At 35.5% G+C, this 17194-nt stretch overlaps 1 protein-coding gene across 1 annotated transcript in view; it reads left to right on the forward strand.

Moving 5' to 3' along the window:
• The first annotated feature begins 66 nt into the window (after window positions 1–66).
• Window positions 67–17194, forward strand: part of NPHP3 (nephrocystin 3) — a 33308-nt gene continuing 16180 nt past the window's right edge. The window contains exons 1-14 of the mRNA XM_023527613.1: window positions 67–531; window positions 2242–2367; window positions 2934–3084; window positions 4878–5030; window positions 6091–6224; window positions 7648–7808; window positions 8200–8356; window positions 10108–10182; window positions 12024–12197; window positions 14181–14284; window positions 15235–15349; window positions 15578–15721; window positions 16197–16333; window positions 16396–16403. Coding sequence (XP_023383381.1) covers window positions 136–531; window positions 2242–2367; window positions 2934–3084; window positions 4878–5030; window positions 6091–6224; window positions 7648–7808; window positions 8200–8356; window positions 10108–10182; window positions 12024–12197; window positions 14181–14284; window positions 15235–15349; window positions 15578–15721; window positions 16197–16333; window positions 16396–16403 — 2035 coding nt within the window. The 5' untranslated portion in view covers window positions 67–135. The remainder of the gene's footprint in view (window positions 532–2241; window positions 2368–2933; window positions 3085–4877; window positions 5031–6090; window positions 6225–7647; window positions 7809–8199; window positions 8357–10107; window positions 10183–12023; window positions 12198–14180; window positions 14285–15234; window positions 15350–15577; window positions 15722–16196; window positions 16334–16395; window positions 16404–17194) is intronic.

Below are 17194 nucleotides of genomic sequence, written 5' to 3' on the forward strand. Positions count from 1 at the left end.
CCATACCTCTCGCCCCGCCCCCTGCCGCACCCCCGCGTCATCCTGCTGCCCCGCCTCCTCCCGCTCACCCGGTCCCTCCCTGCTCGCGCCGTCCCCCCCGCCTTGGTACCCAGGGTTGGGGCAGTTGTGGGCGCCATGGGGACAGCCTCGTCGTTCGTGAGCCCCGCGGGTGGGGAGGTAATCGAGGACACGTACGGGGCGGGGGGCGGAGAGGCCTGCGAGATCCCGGTGGAGGTGAAGCCCAAGGCCCGCCTGCTGCGCAGTTCGTTCCGCCGGGGCACTGGAGCGGCGGCGGCGGGGGCAGCGCCCGGGTCGCTGCCTCGAGGGGCGGGCGGCGGCGGGCTGCTGGGGGCCAGCTTCAAGTCAACCGGTTCATCAGTGCCGGAGCTGGAGTACGCGGTGGCCGAGTACGAGCGGCTGAAGAAGGAGTACGAGATCTTCCGGGTCAGCAAGAACCAGGAATTGCTGTCCATGGGCCGCCGCGAGGCCAAGCTGGACACGGAGAACAAGCGGCTGCGGGCAGAGCTGCAGGTAACGCCGGGCCTGGGCGCGCACCGAGGGCGGCCGCGGCGCCCGGGAAACTGGGCCCCGGGGCGTCCCACCCATGGCCGCGTAGCCTTTTGGCGACACTGCCAAGCTGGACTCTGGATGCCTCACCCCGTCTCTCATCTATTTTGCCTCCTCTCCAAATCAAGTAGTTTTGAGAGTTGAGCAGAAACTTTTCTGCGTTTTAATTTGAGAGGACATTTTGTTGGGTCTAAACTGCTATCCTAACTAACACCTCCCCTTTTTTATTTCTGGTTCATTCATTCAGACACCTTGAAGCAATTAGCCTGAAAGTGTCCTGAAGCAGCGAATGCCAGTCTCCAGGGCTCAGGGACGTAGATTCACACCGGCAGGGCACACATACACACAAAAGACTTTTGTAACATCTGTTGAAGCAGCTCATCAAACTCTTCGTAGGAGTTAACAAACTCCCCAGCCCCCTCAAATTATAAACACCTTCAAGGTGGGGCACATGTCTCAGTTTCTTTGTAAAGTTCCATAGCTCTTAGATTTTAATGACCCTGAAGTGGAAGCCCCTGATTTGCACCATCTTAACTGTTGTGGTTGAGGCGTAGTCAAATTCCCTTCCCTTAATACATTTGATTAATTTACTCAAAAAAAAACCCACAATTATTGCCTGCCCTCCCTGTAGTAGATCTATTTTGACTCATTAAAATAGTACATAAAGCAAAGAATTGCTTTTCTGTGGGCAAGGTTGTGAGACTTTGTGCCACTGAGGGTTGTGATTTGTTTATTCTCTTTTCTTCACTATGGAAGAGACTTCTAGACACCCCAGATGTTCCTAGGCTCATCAGAGCAGAAACTGAATAAATACTTCAGACTGATTTTTCTAAAAAGAAAAAGCCTTCTTCCTTTTCTTCCTTCTAGGCTAGGGATTCTAGCCACCACCACCACCACCACCACCATTAGCTGTTGTATAATTGGCGTTAATATCTGGGAAGACATACTTATTAGCAGTCTGTTCTTAATAGTTTACCAGGCAGGCATAATGCACTTGCCTGTATAAAATGCACTTATGTATTTCAGATATCTGATTTCATGCATCCAGGCCACTGTCTAGTGGACACTGCACATTGGAAATGACTGTGAGGTGAAGGTAGAAAAGAAGTCTGGACCAATCAGGCAGAAGTACTGTAAGGGTTGACAAATAGCATAGTCTCAGGTTCTTGCTGTTACCAGTCCTGATTACTTATGTAATCCTTTTGATTTTTTTTTCATGTATCTAGACATTAAAAAAAATTCTTCCGTATTTATTAATCCATTCAGTCAGACATTAATTGGAGGAGGCCTGTGGATAACACCATGAGTAAGACATGGAGGCAAGGAGAGCACTGTTTCCCAGAATTATTATTCTAATTAAGCTTACAAATTGTTCCTTTTGTTCTTTTAAAGATGGGGAAAGTGAGATGTAGGGAAGATTAAGAGTTGGTGCAGTAAAGAAAAAGTATTAATTTCCATCGAATGCTTAATGTTGAAATATCTTCATTTATTATATTTCAGGCATGTTTGCATTTTTTATTGTGTTTGAATAAAATGGTAATATGCAGTTCTAGATAACTGGTAAAATAGTAAGTAAATTGTTAAAATTCTAAGATATGTAATATGTATGTAAGATAATATAAAATTTGAGAAGACTACTATTTTTATTAGAAATAATGAGGTAAATTATTCCAGGCACTTCAAAAAACTTACCAGAAGATACTTCGGGAAAAGGAAAGTGCTTTGGAAGCCAAATACCAAGCAATGGAGAGAGCAGCTACATTTGAACATGACAGAGATAAAGTTAAAAGGCAATTCAAGGTATTCCTTATATTTTTACCCCCAAAATGATGAGGAATAAAAACAGTATATTGTCCATGTTCATATAATGCTGCGATGGATAAATAGAAGTAATAAATAGAAGAAAGTGATGTAGGAGTCATGAAGGTTATAAAAACTAGAGTGGAGCACTTTTACATTTATAAGTTGAACCTGGTAGACTTCAGATAATTTCGAAGAAAAAGTGTAAAAGCGAACATTTTAATAAGGATTTTGGAAAAAAAACAGTGTTTCTGTATGGGGGAAGGTATTTGAAAATATTTGGAGGTGTTTCATATGGGAGGACATTACTGTTATTTAGAGGAGGAGGAACAAATTTGCTAAACATTATGCAGTGCACAGACAGCCCCACACCACAGCACGCAGACTTCCACTGGGTTCCAGTTACATAACAGTGAGGCGGACGTACTCAGATTATTCATCCTACAAAAGAGGTGATCAAGGATCAAATGAATATTGGTTTGACGAATGAAAGACTTTTCCCTTAAAAGTTGATGACAACTTTTTTATTGTAGAAAAGGTTTCAAAATTTAAATTCTTCTTTAAAGATTTTTAGGGAGACCAAGGAAAATGAAATTCAGGACTTATTGAGGGCCAAGCGAGAGTTGGAGAGCAAACTTCAAAGGCTACAGGCTCAGGGAATCCAAGTATTTGATCCTGGGGAGTCTGATTCAGATGACAACTGTACAGATGTTACTGGTAAATTTATTTCCTGTTTATAATATTTTGAACTTCTGACATAGGTGTAATGATATCGTAGAGCCAACTCTGTATCCTTTTACTTATATGTGTTTGCTGTTACAAATAGAGTTGCACTTACTTTCTCAGCTGTTACGACAGCTCTTTTCCATGAAGTCCACAATGTTGTCGAGACTGAGAGACTGAGATTCCTTCTATCTTCCTGCTCTGTCGTCCTTAACTCAAAGCTTTTCTCTCTCCAGTCTGATAGCTCCAGGTCCCACCATCACTTCTACATTTTAACCAGGGGAAGAGGGAAAGGAATACATTCCTGTCCTTGAAAAAACAGTCTGAAAGATATATAAATTATTCCTACTCAAATCCCATTGGCCAGAACAATACCTGGGAAGATTGGAAAATGTAATCATTAGCAGGAGAGCCATGTATCCACCTCAAGTGTGGGGTTCTGTTACTAAAGGAAGAAGGGGGAAATGGGTATTGGAGGACAATTAGTCTCTGTCACATTATTTTTCCACATACAATGTATTCTTTGCAACTATCAGAATGTATGCATAATATTTCATTGAGTAGTTTCCAGTGCAGTTTTGTGAACTAGTCAAAAAGTTTTTATAATTAAGTTTTTTTTATAATTAAATATATAAATTTTTTTTTCTAGAAATGAAAGCCTGGAATCATAGAATGAAAGGGTTCACCATGTTCCAAGAAAATATTAATAAAATATGACTGCTACCAAAAAAAGAAAATGATTCTATTTTAAATGCAGTGGGATAATGCAGTCACTTTCCCATTTATTAAAACAAAAACAAAAACAAAAACCTATGGTCTTACAAACTGATACATTTTAGAGTGAAGTATGGCAATTGACAATTCTCTCTTAATTTGCGTTTTAGTACCACTGGAATCTGACCAGCATCCTGGGGTTTTTATTATTAACTTTTGAGAACAGAAAAAAAATGAAGTGATTCTTACTGGCTTTGAGTGACTGAGAAGATGCTTTCATGCCCCCACATTAATCCTAGTGGTTATTGCAGTTTTGACATATGTTAAAATGTATAGTGTTCCAAAATTGTTATAATTGTCTTGGCAAGTTGATAAAAACAAGTTAATATTTATTCTTAGGTCTTTCTTCATATTTTGATTTATACATGGAGGACTGCCTGAGAGATGTCGTTCATTTGAGATTCAAAGACCTACAAATAATCATCTCAATTTTGTCAGAGACTTAGCCTAACTACTCGTTTTCTTATGGTTAGTCAAGGATGCCCTATAGGTATTCTGACAAATATCATTTATATAAAATCAATAAGTTCCTAAGTACCTATTGATTCAGACATTAATTTTGTTGCTCTGGGAGATTAAAGAGGATGTATTCTTTCCATCCTTTACTTACAGCCTAATGAATTACCAATACTAATTACTGGTGTGCTAGTAATAGTATTCTTTTGAATTTTTTTCCTTAAAATTTTACATTGATACCTAAATCATATAGTTAGAAATGTTTTTTAGAATTTTTGTGTGGGAATGTTTTTAATTTCTCTCTGTTATTATAATTCCTTAGGTTATTGTATTCTTAATTTTTTTCATCTTTCTCTTTTTAATTCCCTTTTTGAATTCGAGGTGATAACCAGAATTTGGTTGCAAAGTACGTTAAAAATCATTAAAGTTTGAATATTTGTTATATTTATAATATTGTAGTATTTTTTTAAATTAGAAATCCTGTTCAGTTTACATGGTAAGTTTTTGACTACTTAGTAATTTGGTTTTTATAAGTTAAAATCTCTTGCCTTTAACAGCTGCTGGAACCCAGTGTGAGTATTGGACTGGAGGAGCCTTGGGAAGTGAGCCTTCCATAGGGAGCATGATTCAGCTTCAGCAGTCCTTCAGGGGCCCTGAGTTCGCCCACAGTTCTATAGATGTGGAGGGACCCTTTGCAAACGTCAACAGAGGTAACACACGCCATTTGCCGTTTACCATAGCTAATGGTATTGACTATTCATGTCCTTTAATCCTGTACTGGGAGAACTACCATCAGCAGAGCATGCGATTTGTGTGCTGGTGTCTTCCATTATCAAACCATCATGTACCGGTGCTGTCACTGACCAGGGCTGATGAAGTTACATAATTCACAAAAGTATCAGATGGTGCTCCCCAGCCAGACTGGCCATTCAGGTTCTAATAATTGAGCTTCTGGTTTGAATTCTCAGGTGAGAGAATTTTAGCTGAGCTGCAAGAGTCTAATGTAGATTAACTGAGAAACAATAGCTTTTAGTCTTTCTCTCTGCATCTTTGATAATGTTGAAGGTTAGAGCAGATTACAGAGTAGAAAACAAAACCTCAGTTATGTAATATAGTATTTATAGTCAAAATAATAATATTTTCATTATTTTTATATAATTTGGTGTCCAAAATAGCTAGCTCTAAGATCTGTTCAGAATTTCAATACCAAGTCACAGATCTGAGATGTTATAAGTAGCTCCACTCTTTTTTTCTTAAAACTATAAAAATTATTTATGTATTAGCAAAATGAAAACCATGTTTTAAATTATGCCTTTGAATTAGCCAAATATGTCTTACAATGTTCATTCTCACTAGATAGTATTGTGGTTACTTTTCATTTTATGCCATTCTTTAACTTTCTTTTTGACTTAGTATATTTCAAGAATAATAAGTAGGTAAAACTATAGGCCAGCCTGGGAATGTAGGCTCTACTCAAGTAGCAAACTAAATGAACAGCCCATGTGGCACAGTTCCATAACATTTGTGGAACCCCAGCAAAGACCACTGTTGACATTGATAGCTTTAAGCCCCAGAATAGAATTGGACAGTCGAGAAATGATTGCCTTCCAATATGTTGTTCTAGAAGTTATGTCAGTATTAACTGAAATCTGAGATCAGATTTCACTCTATGGTACCTGTTGTGTTTTTTTCTGACTTTCTAAAAATCATCTTGTCAAATGTTTTTTGGTAATTTTTTTTTCATGAACTTATGAGAAATTTTATTTTCAGATGACTGGGATATTGCTGTAGCTAGTTTATTACAAGTTACTCCCTTGTTTTCGCATTTTCTGTGGAGTAACACTGTCAGATGTTACCTCATTTATACACATGAAACCCAGCCCGAAATGGATCTTTTCCTTAAGGTAAGGATATTTATAAATTATGTATTCACCGATTTAAAATAGAAGTCAGTATTGTGTCCCCTTTCTGATGCTACTACAGCTAAACCAGGTAGTTTATTACCTACTAGATTATATGTCTTAAAGAGCAGGAAGCATTGCAGGCTTTTAAGAGAAAATCTTGCTTGGTATTATTAGTGTATTTAAATTTAGGTCTTGGAACTTTGTGCTTTTGAATGCTTCATTACACATTCACAACGTTTAAGACTCTTGTTGATAGTGCCTGCCTTAGTAAATATCTGCCAGCTCTATCCTTGAATCTGTTCCAGATTATAACAAAATTTAATCCTTGTAATGGTTTTTAATTTTTCAAGACAGCCATTGGGATTAATCTAAGGCTGGGGTTGGCAAACCATAGCCTGTGGGCCAAATCTGGCTACAGCCTGTTTTTGTATGGCCCAGAGCTAAGATTGGTTTTTACATTTTTAAATGGTTGAAAAAAATCAAATGGAGAATAATATTTTGTGACATGTGAAAACTATATGAAATTCAAATTTTAGTGTCAGTAAAGTTTTATTGGAACATATCCACAGTCATTCATTTACGTATTGTTGTGGTGACTTCATACTACCATGGCAGAATAAATTGTGACAGAGACTAAGTAGACCACAAAGACCTCTGCTAAAACAGCCAAATTGTTAAGATATTATTGATTTGTAAAAATATTTGCCACCAGTCTCTTTACAGAAAACATTAGCTGACTACTGTCTGTTCTAATTGAACTTTAAATAAATCTGCATATCACATTCTATACCTGCTATATTAACATCCCCTAGATTGTTGATTAATAAGTTTATTTAACTTCTTTTTTGATGTTACTCAGTTTTGGTAAGAAGATAAAATATTTTAAAACCAAAGCTTTCACTCACTGTATATAGGTTATTTCCAAACACATGTTGAGGGAATTACTAATTTATTGCATAACAATAGTCATCATTACTTGATAACTTAATTTGTTATAGACCAACGTATTTTTATTTTATATCTGTTTAGTGTTCTAATATATCATGGTAGACACTATTTCCTATACAGATATATGGATTTGTATTTTTCACTCATTATAAAAATAAAATAGAAATCATTTATAATAATAAAAATAAATAGCAAAGCAAAATAGCCTAATATTTTTCTCCCATTGTTTTAGGCTTTATTATAGAGTAATAAATAGTAGGAAACAGCCAAGTTGCTAAACTATTATTATTTTCATTTATAGAGAAACTTGCCTTTTCTCTTTTCTTTTAAATGTGATTATATACTTTTTAAAATTTTTATGCAGAAAATGTCTAACATAACCTGTTCTAAAGCATACTTTTTTTATTTTTAGTATGAAACTGACTAGTTCTTTAGTTAAATAATCTGTGCTTTTATTGTTTTAATTTGTTTTTAGGACTATTCTCCTAAACTTAAAAGAATGTGTGAGACAATGGGATATTTTTTCCATGCTGTATATTTTCCAATAGATATTGAAAATCAATACCTCACTGTAAGAAAATGGGAAATTGAGAAGAGTTCATTAGTTATCTTATTCATTCATTTAATTTTACCAAGGTAAGCTGAAAATTCTGTAATTTATTACAGGAGTTAGGCTTCTAACTTTTTTGCAAAGTCTCATGAGTCTGATCCATTCTTTTTAGCCATGTTTAAGAGTATTTTTGAGAGTTTTTTTATAGTAGATTAAAAATGTTACATATATATTTTAAATTTTAATACACAATTTATTATACCTACTCTCATTGTCTGCTAAAAAATGAACATATTTTAATACGAAGCAGGAACAGACTATAAAAACATCCATTTTTGGAATGCTTCACTTGTTCTGAAACTGGGCCATTTCTAGCCACTTAGCATTACAGTAAACCCCCATTATTTACACTTAGGTTGATTGACTGTTTGCTGCCACAGTGCGGTGTAGTAAAAGTAATACTGATTTCCAATATAGCTTTTTATTGGAAGACTGTGAAGAAGCTTTTCTGAAAAATCCTGAAGGCAAACCACGATTAATTTATCATCGTTTGGAGGATGGGAAAGTCAGTTCTGACTCTGTCCAGCAATTGATTGATCAAGTTTCTAACCTGAACAAGACCAACAAAGCCAAGGTAAAATTCGTAAGTTCGTTTTATAAGAACTTACTTGGCAGAGGGAAGTGCTAGGCAAAGGCCATGAGGCAGAGTGAGCCTGGTATGTGTGGAGAGAGGAAGGAAGCCAGTGAAGGAAGGTTAGTAGGAGAGGTAAGAGGCTGGTCATGTAGAACCTTGGAGACTGTTTTAAGGACCTTGGTCTTTTTACTTCAATTGAGGTGGGAAGCCACTGGAGGACTTTAAGCCAAAAAAGAAGAAATGCTGTTCTGAGAAGGATATCTTAGTCTGCTGTGTTGAGAATCGACTGAGGTTTGGAGAGTTATGAGGGAGGGCAGAGTTGGAGACCTATTGCAGTTATCCAGGTGAGAGATGCTGGTAGATGGGACCAAGGTGATATAGAGAAGGTGATAAGAAATGGTAGGATTCTGGATAAATTTTGATAGTAGAGCAAACTGATTTCCTAACAGATTAGTTGTAGATTATGAGAGAAAGAGAGGAATAAATACCAGCATGTAGACAAAAAAATATGACCTGCGAGTAGGCAACTCAGATTCTTTTCTGGCTTTTCTTTCCAAGCTTTTTTTCTTTTCTATCTTTTTTGTTTTTTCTTTTCTATCTATTTTTGACCAAAGATAAGTGTAAGAAGAAGCTTTTTTATACTAGCGTTTCCTAAGAGCACTAAGAAAAGCAAAAAACTGATGATGAGTGGGAAAAAGAGATTTGATCATCCCTAGATGAATGGTGAGATATATTTTAGAATGGAGGCTACAGGCTTTGCATGACTGCACATTGAGATAATTTGGTAAATGTTTATAGTTAATGTTAACAATACAATAAAAACCAACTCTAGGATTTTTTAAGTTTTTGTTTCTCTGTAAAATCAAATGTGAAGACAAGCATCTTTACCTCATTTAGTATTGAAAAGATAGCTTGAGACCAGCATAACATTAAACTGAAGAGCCTAAGCTAAAAAGTGCATTTTTATTTTAGTTAATCTCCAGAGCCATTTCATTCTTTGTTTTAATATTTTTATTATCAGCTTAGTCCACTAGATCCCATGAGGAAAGATTAATTTATCTTTCTTATCTCTATTCTATAAATATCACTTCAAAAAAATAATGCACTGGAAGGATGAATTTATTTTATGAAAATAGGAGTAAAATAAGATCCTCTACCATAATTATAAATGTAAATAAAGGATAAACTTCCTTGCCAGTTCACTTGATATGCATTCTAAACCATTGCCTTATTCTAATCTTAAAGCATTACTCGTTTATCAGCAATACACATGTTCTTTATGGGTAGGGCCTTCATTCACCAAACTAAATGAACAGCCCATGTGGCACAGTTCCATGACATTTGTGGAACCACTGGTACTCCAAGACTACTGTTTTACATTTTGCTTTTTTGTTTTGTAGAATTAGAGCTTCGCTGGCATAGAAAATAATTTTGATGTATTTTGAAGGTTATATATATTGAGTGGTACAGAAATATGTAAGATAAAATTTGGACACATAAGTATGTTTTTTGTTTTATTGCAGCATTGTTCACACTAAATCCCTTGCATGATCCTAGACAAGTTACTGAATTTGCCTCAGTTTCCTCTTCTATTAAATGGAGGTAATCATAGTCTTTCCTTCATGAAGTTGTTCTAAGGAGAAATGAGCTAATACCCAGAAAGTAGTTAGAGCAGTTCATGACATGTAAGCACCACCACCTCCTCCTGTTACTATTTCTTCTTTTTGTTAAACTTCCTTTTTTTCCCCCAGATCATTGATCACTTAGGAGATCCTGCAGAAGGAGTATATAAAACTTATATTTGTGTGGAGAAGATTATTAAACAGGTGAATATGCATTCCTTTTAAGATTTCATCCAAAGAATTTAAGACTTTTCCATAAAATTGGGTTTTTCAAAGAAAATCACTTGCTTGTTTTCTGAAAATAATACCCCCGGAGAGTGCCACTGCTCTGTTGGGAGTTCATCCTGTGTTGTTACTGTAGTGTTACTAGTACCATATATCTTTATCTCTCACCCATTTCACAAAACTGTTTGATGCTTCAATACCTTTTAAGTGTAAACTAGATTACAAAAGTACTAGTTAAAAAGTATTTTAGAGAAAATGTCCATTCTATTCAATAGAGAGTCTCTTCAGATTTTGCATACCCCTTGAATTTTTGTATATTAGAAAAATCCCTCTCAAATTTTTCTACCAGATTATCCCTAACAGCAGAGAGGGGTGAAATACACCTTTAGGGATCTGTGGTCATGGATCATAGAGATGTTTGAGCTGAAAATTTCTATGATGTCTCATATTATCTTGAAAATATACGTGAGTTATATATTCTGCTTGATAGTATGCCTGTTTATTTTTAATATAGAATATCATTTTTTTAGTTTTATTTTATTAGTTTCAAGTATATAGTACATTGGTTAAACATTTATATAGTTTATAAAATGATCCCCCTAATTGCTCCTTTTCTCCTCTGGCTCTCCACCTAGCTAATACAATAAATATTAACTGCATTCCCTGGGCCGTGCTCCCCATTTCTGTGACCATCTATCAACTACTAATTTGTACTTAACCCTTTACCCCATTCTCCCAGCCCCTAATCCTCTCCCTTCTGTCCATCACCAAATTGTCTTCTATATTTGTGAATCTGTTTTTGATTTGTTCTTTTTGTTCCTTAGATTCCACATATCAGTGAAATCATGTGATATTTATCTTTCTCCATCTGACTTATTTCATTCAGCATAATAACCTCTAGGTCCATCTATGTCATTGCAAATGGTAGGATTTCATTTTTTTTTTAATGGCTGAGTAATATAGAAAATCATTAAAATCACATATCAGCAAAATAAAAAGAAAAATACTCCCCCCGCCCCCATCTTCGACTAAAATGGACACAAGAGGAAGATGTATCATGTTTAGCCTGAGGTCACCCATACCTGCTGACACCTCCCCCAGCTTCTGTACTTGAGAAGTAAGGAATTAGATTACTTTAAAAAATTAACTTGCATTCGAAGTATGAAGATTTGTTAAGAGATAAAGAGTGAGCCCCGAAGCATAATGTTATAACTTCTGTCAACACATTTTTAATAGTGTCAACATATAGTATAAAGATTGACATTATTAATGTTGATCTTCTCAACTTTATGAACTTTAGGACCAAGATAAATAAAATAAATGGCAGCAGGTGAAAATGGACATATTTACCATCTCTACCACTTGAAGGATACATAATTTCAGTAACACAATATAAAGACTAGGTACCACAGCAAAAATATTTGATATCAAGAACCCCATCTTAGTAATTACATCCTTATAAAAATGTAAAGCAGCATATTTCTTAGGCATTTGCACAATCTTTAAAATTATTCACGAGGCAGGTATAACCAAAAATAGTGTAACATTTTTTGGAAAACTGATTCCATGGGAGTGAAATACTCCTCTAACTTTGTTTTTAATAGAAGAGAGAGGTCTTTGTTTTTATTATTTTAATATTTTTAAAGTTTATTTTTTTATTTTTATAGTTATAAATTTATTCTTGTAGGTACTATACAAAGGCCATGGTGTTGGACTTACCCTCCTCAGTAGGTGAAGCCCACTTTAGGCTTATGTGCTAACACTGCTATAAGGTCTTTATGTTCTTCATTCATTTTCATGTGCTTGCCCTTGGTGTTCAGGACATTCTAGGCTTTGAGAACACGGACCTGGACACTAAGGATTTGGGCAGTGAAGATTCTATTCCAGAAGACGATGATTTTGGTGATGTTCTGTGGGATATACATGATGAACAAGAGCAAATAGAAACTCTTCAACAGGCTTCAAATTCAGCCCATGAGTTGGGATTCGAGAAAGTAAGCATTTGGAGTATTGTTCCAACAGAGATCAGTCGCCACTTAAAGGCGGCATTATAATTATGTTTTCACCTAAATGTGGTCAGAGTTAATATTTGTGTTAATGTCTGCCCTCATGGCTTGATTATCCATGTTAAGATGTGTGCTCAGGTATGCATTATATGAAATATGTGAGATTCAAATATCCTTATGAACATCAAACATTTTTAGTTACAGATGAGGATTTATCAACCACATGTTCATTATGCTACCATCTGCAATTCACCAGACTAAGATTAGTGTATCTAGGAAATTAGATAAAAATAGTAAAGCTATCTGTTTTTCCAGTTCTTGGAGGAATCAAAATATCAAACATTCACAAAACAAAGCACAGTAGTTAATGCGATAGGCAAATCACTCCTTCAGCATATATGCGCGCGCGCGCGCGCGCACGCACACACACACACACACACACACACACACACACACACAGAATTGGAACTATACTAAGAATCTATGTCCAAATGCAAAACACTTGGAGTGCTTTTTTAAGTCAAGGTAAGAACTGATATTTTAAAGAATATTGCAGTAGCTGTCACTAGCAGCTATATTATTATAGGGCTTTTATAATTTATACTGTCTATGTTTATGTCCTGGTTCAACCATTTCTTAATGGGTTTTGGTCAAGTTACTTAGCTCAAAACTTAGACTTTCTTGTCTGTAAAATGAGAATAACTAATAGTACCTACCTCATACGGTTGTTGGGTGGACTAAACCAAATAATGCACCAAAAGCACTTGGCACATGATAAATGTTAAATCATTGTTATTTTATAAGAGAGGTATCATTATCGTTATTTTATAAATGGAGAACCTAAGGTTCAAATTAGGTTTTCCTAAGAGCACACAGAGAATAGATTGCAGATCTGGGATTTGAACCAAAGTCTTCTGGCTCCAAATCCTACGTTTTTTCTTCTATGGCAAGGGTCTTAATTTGGGAACAGTGGGTCTATAAATGGACTTCAGGTGGAACCATGAACTAAATTGTTACGATTTGCAAGGTCATAAAGCGATAAAACCTTTGCTTCTTTAGGAGCATCATTGCTCTCAGAGTTATTTGAGTTCCTGGAGAATATATTCTGTATTTAGATTTTAAAACAGAAAAAATTATTGAAAAACTATACCAGTAATCATTTATTGTAGTTGCTGGAAATTTCTGCTACCCTAAAGCTAGCTGTAAACTACTTATTACATATTCTTTTAATTCCTTAACAGTTGTCATTTAGACCACTGGTACACTTAATAAACATCTCAACCCCTAAAATAACTTTGGAATCTCCTTAATAAGTACTGAGATGTTTTAGTTTTCTGAATGTGTCCTTTTCAGATCTGGACTGGTTTTTTAGTGTCTGGGCAAAGCCTGGGAAATATGGTTCTTGGGCTTTACCTAGAGCTCACTCAGCTTCAGGAATATCTCAGGCAGTCTGTCCTAATGTGATTCTCTGCAGAAGATTGGGAGACTCCGAGGCTTAGACGAAACCTGTTATTGGTTAGACCTAGTCCCAGGAATCCCAGGAAACAGGTGGTCTCCAGGACAGGTGTTTTGACCAGGAGGTCATAGATGCCTGTGGGCACCCTCAAGGCCTTCTGTGCTACTTTGTGTGGTTTAGGGACTTCAGGGTAATACAGTGACCTCCCTACAGCATTTGCACAACATCTGAATATTGTAAAACCCCATGGGGGATCTTAAGTATTATCCTTCATTCATTATTGATAGCAGTACTATGCATAGAAGAAATTGGGGCCCATTTGTAGTTTACTAGTTTGGGCATGTTTAACCAGTCATAAAAATAAGCGATTATAAGAGTGTTGTTGACTAAAAACAGATTTTATTTCCTCATGCAGCTTTTCTCCAGTGATTTCAGAGGATAATCAGAAATTGACTCTGTTTAGTATCCTAAGAGGCATATACTTTCTCACAATTTAAATTCATTTTTGTTTCTAGTATTACCAACGTCTTAATGATCTAGTGGCGGCACCAGCACCAATTCCACCCCTTCTTGTATCTGGAGGACCAGGTTCTGGAAAGTCTCTTCTTTTATCTAAGTGGTATGATGCAGTGCAATTCAATTGTTATTGTGTCATTTGAATTACCAAATTCATTCAACGAAATGTAATATTGCATGTCTGCCTTCGTGCATTGTCTATGCTAAACATTAAAAAAGCAAAAGGAAGCGAAATAATAGATTTGTGCCCTGATGTATATACAGTTTGGATGTTAAAAGGCACAGAATCAGAAAGGAATAAGAAATATGAGCATTTGTGATTGTTCATATAAATTATGTAGGACAGAGTTAAGGGAGTGCTTTGTAAGGGAGTGGTCAGTGTGACATGCAATTGGGTGAATTCTAGGGAGAATGTACCTTATTTCAATTATTGGCTTCATCTTAAAAATTTCTTTGGGATTTTAAATATTTGAAACAAAACAAAGACTAGAGTGAAATAAGTCATAAAGAATATCAAAATAAAAGATCACCTTAGCTATGAATGCAAACTAGTTTTTCAAATTATGAACTAAGGTTCATATAAGCTAGTTTCATTTCAGTTCATATTATTTAAAATAAGTGGTAAGAGTATCTTCTTTCATTCATAAGTATTTACATTGAAGAGTTAGCATATGTTTTTTTCTTTTTATTGCTTTTGTATTTAAAGCTATGATTGGAAAATACTATTTTTGTACTTAACAAAGAAATGTTGTTTTCCTCTAATAACATATTTGTAATTAAAAATTCATGCTCATTTTCTAATACTTTAACCTGAAATGTACACTATTTTAGTTTATATTAGTTAATACCAATTTATAATTTAAATGAATCTATAATTTTTTAACAGTGTATTTAAAAGGATCTAAAAGTGAAGTAAAAATGGGAATTTCCCATATTTATTCAAAAATGACCATGTGATTGCTGACAGGTAGCATTTGATGCTTAATGCACTGTGAATTCTTTTTTGGTTGACAGTAAATTATTTCAGTCTTATAAAAGGTCTTTTTCTTTCAGGATTCATTTACAACAGAAGAATTCCCCTAACACACTAATTCTTTCTCATTTTGTGGGGAGGCCCATGTCAACCAGCTCAGAGTCTTCCTTGATTATTAAACGACTTACTCTAAAGGTATAATATGCTGTCTTTTTGAATTATCAGAATTTTAATTGAGATTCAGAAGTTATTGGGGCTAAGTACCAGATGATAAACCAATTTTTAATATTACCCATTTATTTTGGTTTTGCATAAGGTTAAAAATAATACTCAATGCAATCAGGTCTTGGTGAGGTTTAAATTTTGGTTTAAAATTCAGAGATAATGTTTCTACTTTAAGTTGTATGTATTCTCATCTTGTAGTTGATGCAGCACTCTTGGTCAGTATCTGCTCTGACATTGGATCCTGCTAAGCTTTTGGAAGAATTTCCACGTTGGCTAGAAAAACTCTCTGCTCGTCATCAAGGCAGCATCATCATCATTATTGATTCTATAGATCAAGTTCAGGTAGTGTTTTTACTTTATAACATTGATACACTCAGAAAGAGACAAATATATCAGTAATAACTATATAGCAGGCATTTATGTGTTTGTGAGAATAAAATGTTGATGTTGTTTCTTTTATTTCTGTTTAATGTCTAGGGAGGAAGCATGTGGATTAAAAAATGTACTGTATGCCAGTAGACACTAGTGTCTTGTTTGGAATGACCAACTGAATTTTCATGATTAGCAAAGATTGTTCATTTTGACATAGTTTTAGGGCCTGGACACTTCTTTAAGTGTCCAGAATTCAGATCAGCAACAGTAGTCTTTTTCCACTTGTTCTTTAAATATTCCGAGATACATCATCCAAAAATAAGATTTTATCCATAGTAGTGTCGAGAAACTTAATGAGAATTTTCATTTTACTTGGGGAGCTATTATTGGGTTGTTTTGAAATATTTTGAATTAATAGATTGAATTTTGTTTTTATATTTTTAAGCAAGTTGAAAAACACATGAAATGGCTGATAGATCCACTGCCAGTGAATGTAAGAGTAATTGTTTCTGTGAATGTAGAAACATGCCCTCCAGCATGGAGGTACGATGCTAACTTTAGTTCTTTCAGATTACATAAAATGTTTTAAGTACAAACAAGGAAAAGTTTTTGATATGTGTTTGTGTATTTCATATTTTTTATAGAAGTAGCAGTGAGGATGGGGAGAAGTGAACGAAATTAGCAAAAAGATATAATCTGTAAGATTTGTTGGGAGGTTAAATCTGGGATGTTAAGGGAGGTGAAGGCTAAGATGGCTCCCAAGTTTCTGAATTTTCATGATCAGCAAAGATTGTTCATTTTGACATAGTTTTAGGGCCTGGACACTTCTTTAAGTGTCCAGAATTCAGATCAGCAACAATAGTCTTTTTCCACTTGTTCTTTAAATATTCTGAGATACATCATCCAAAAATAAGATTTTATCCATAATAGAAAATTCATGAATTGGAAGGAAAGCACAAAGGACAGACAGGTTTGTTTTCAGAGATGGTTAGTTTAAATTGCCAGTTACAGCTTTGAGTAGTGATGTCTACTAGGCAGTTAAATTTATAGATGAGGAACATAGGGAGAGGGTTGTGGTAGGAATAATAGACCAGACACCTGTTATCCTGAAATGCAAGCTCATTTTAACAGTCCTTAAAAAAGGGATGCAACGATTGACTTCTGTGAGACAGTGTTTCTCAACCTATATTTACCTCATTCCCTCCAAGGAGCTTTTTAAATAATTTTCTTCCTAATCACCTCCCCGCCAAGAAATGTAATACCACACATATACTATATATTAATCCATGTATATAAGTAGATATGTGTGAATAGTTGGGCTTTATACATGAAATTTTTTAAGATTTTTTTCCACCTCCTCCCCCAAATAAGCAATTTTCACCACCCTTCTGAGATTGCATGTTGTAGGGTGATTAAATTTCAATTGGATTACAAGTAACTTGT

The sequence above is a fragment of the Pteropus vampyrus genome, unplaced genomic scaffold (assembly GCF_000151845.1).
Source record: "Pteropus vampyrus isolate Shadow unplaced genomic scaffold, Pvam_2.0 Scaffold1, whole genome shotgun sequence".
NCBI classification, from domain to species: domain Eukaryota; kingdom Metazoa; phylum Chordata; class Mammalia; order Chiroptera; family Pteropodidae; genus Pteropus; species Pteropus vampyrus.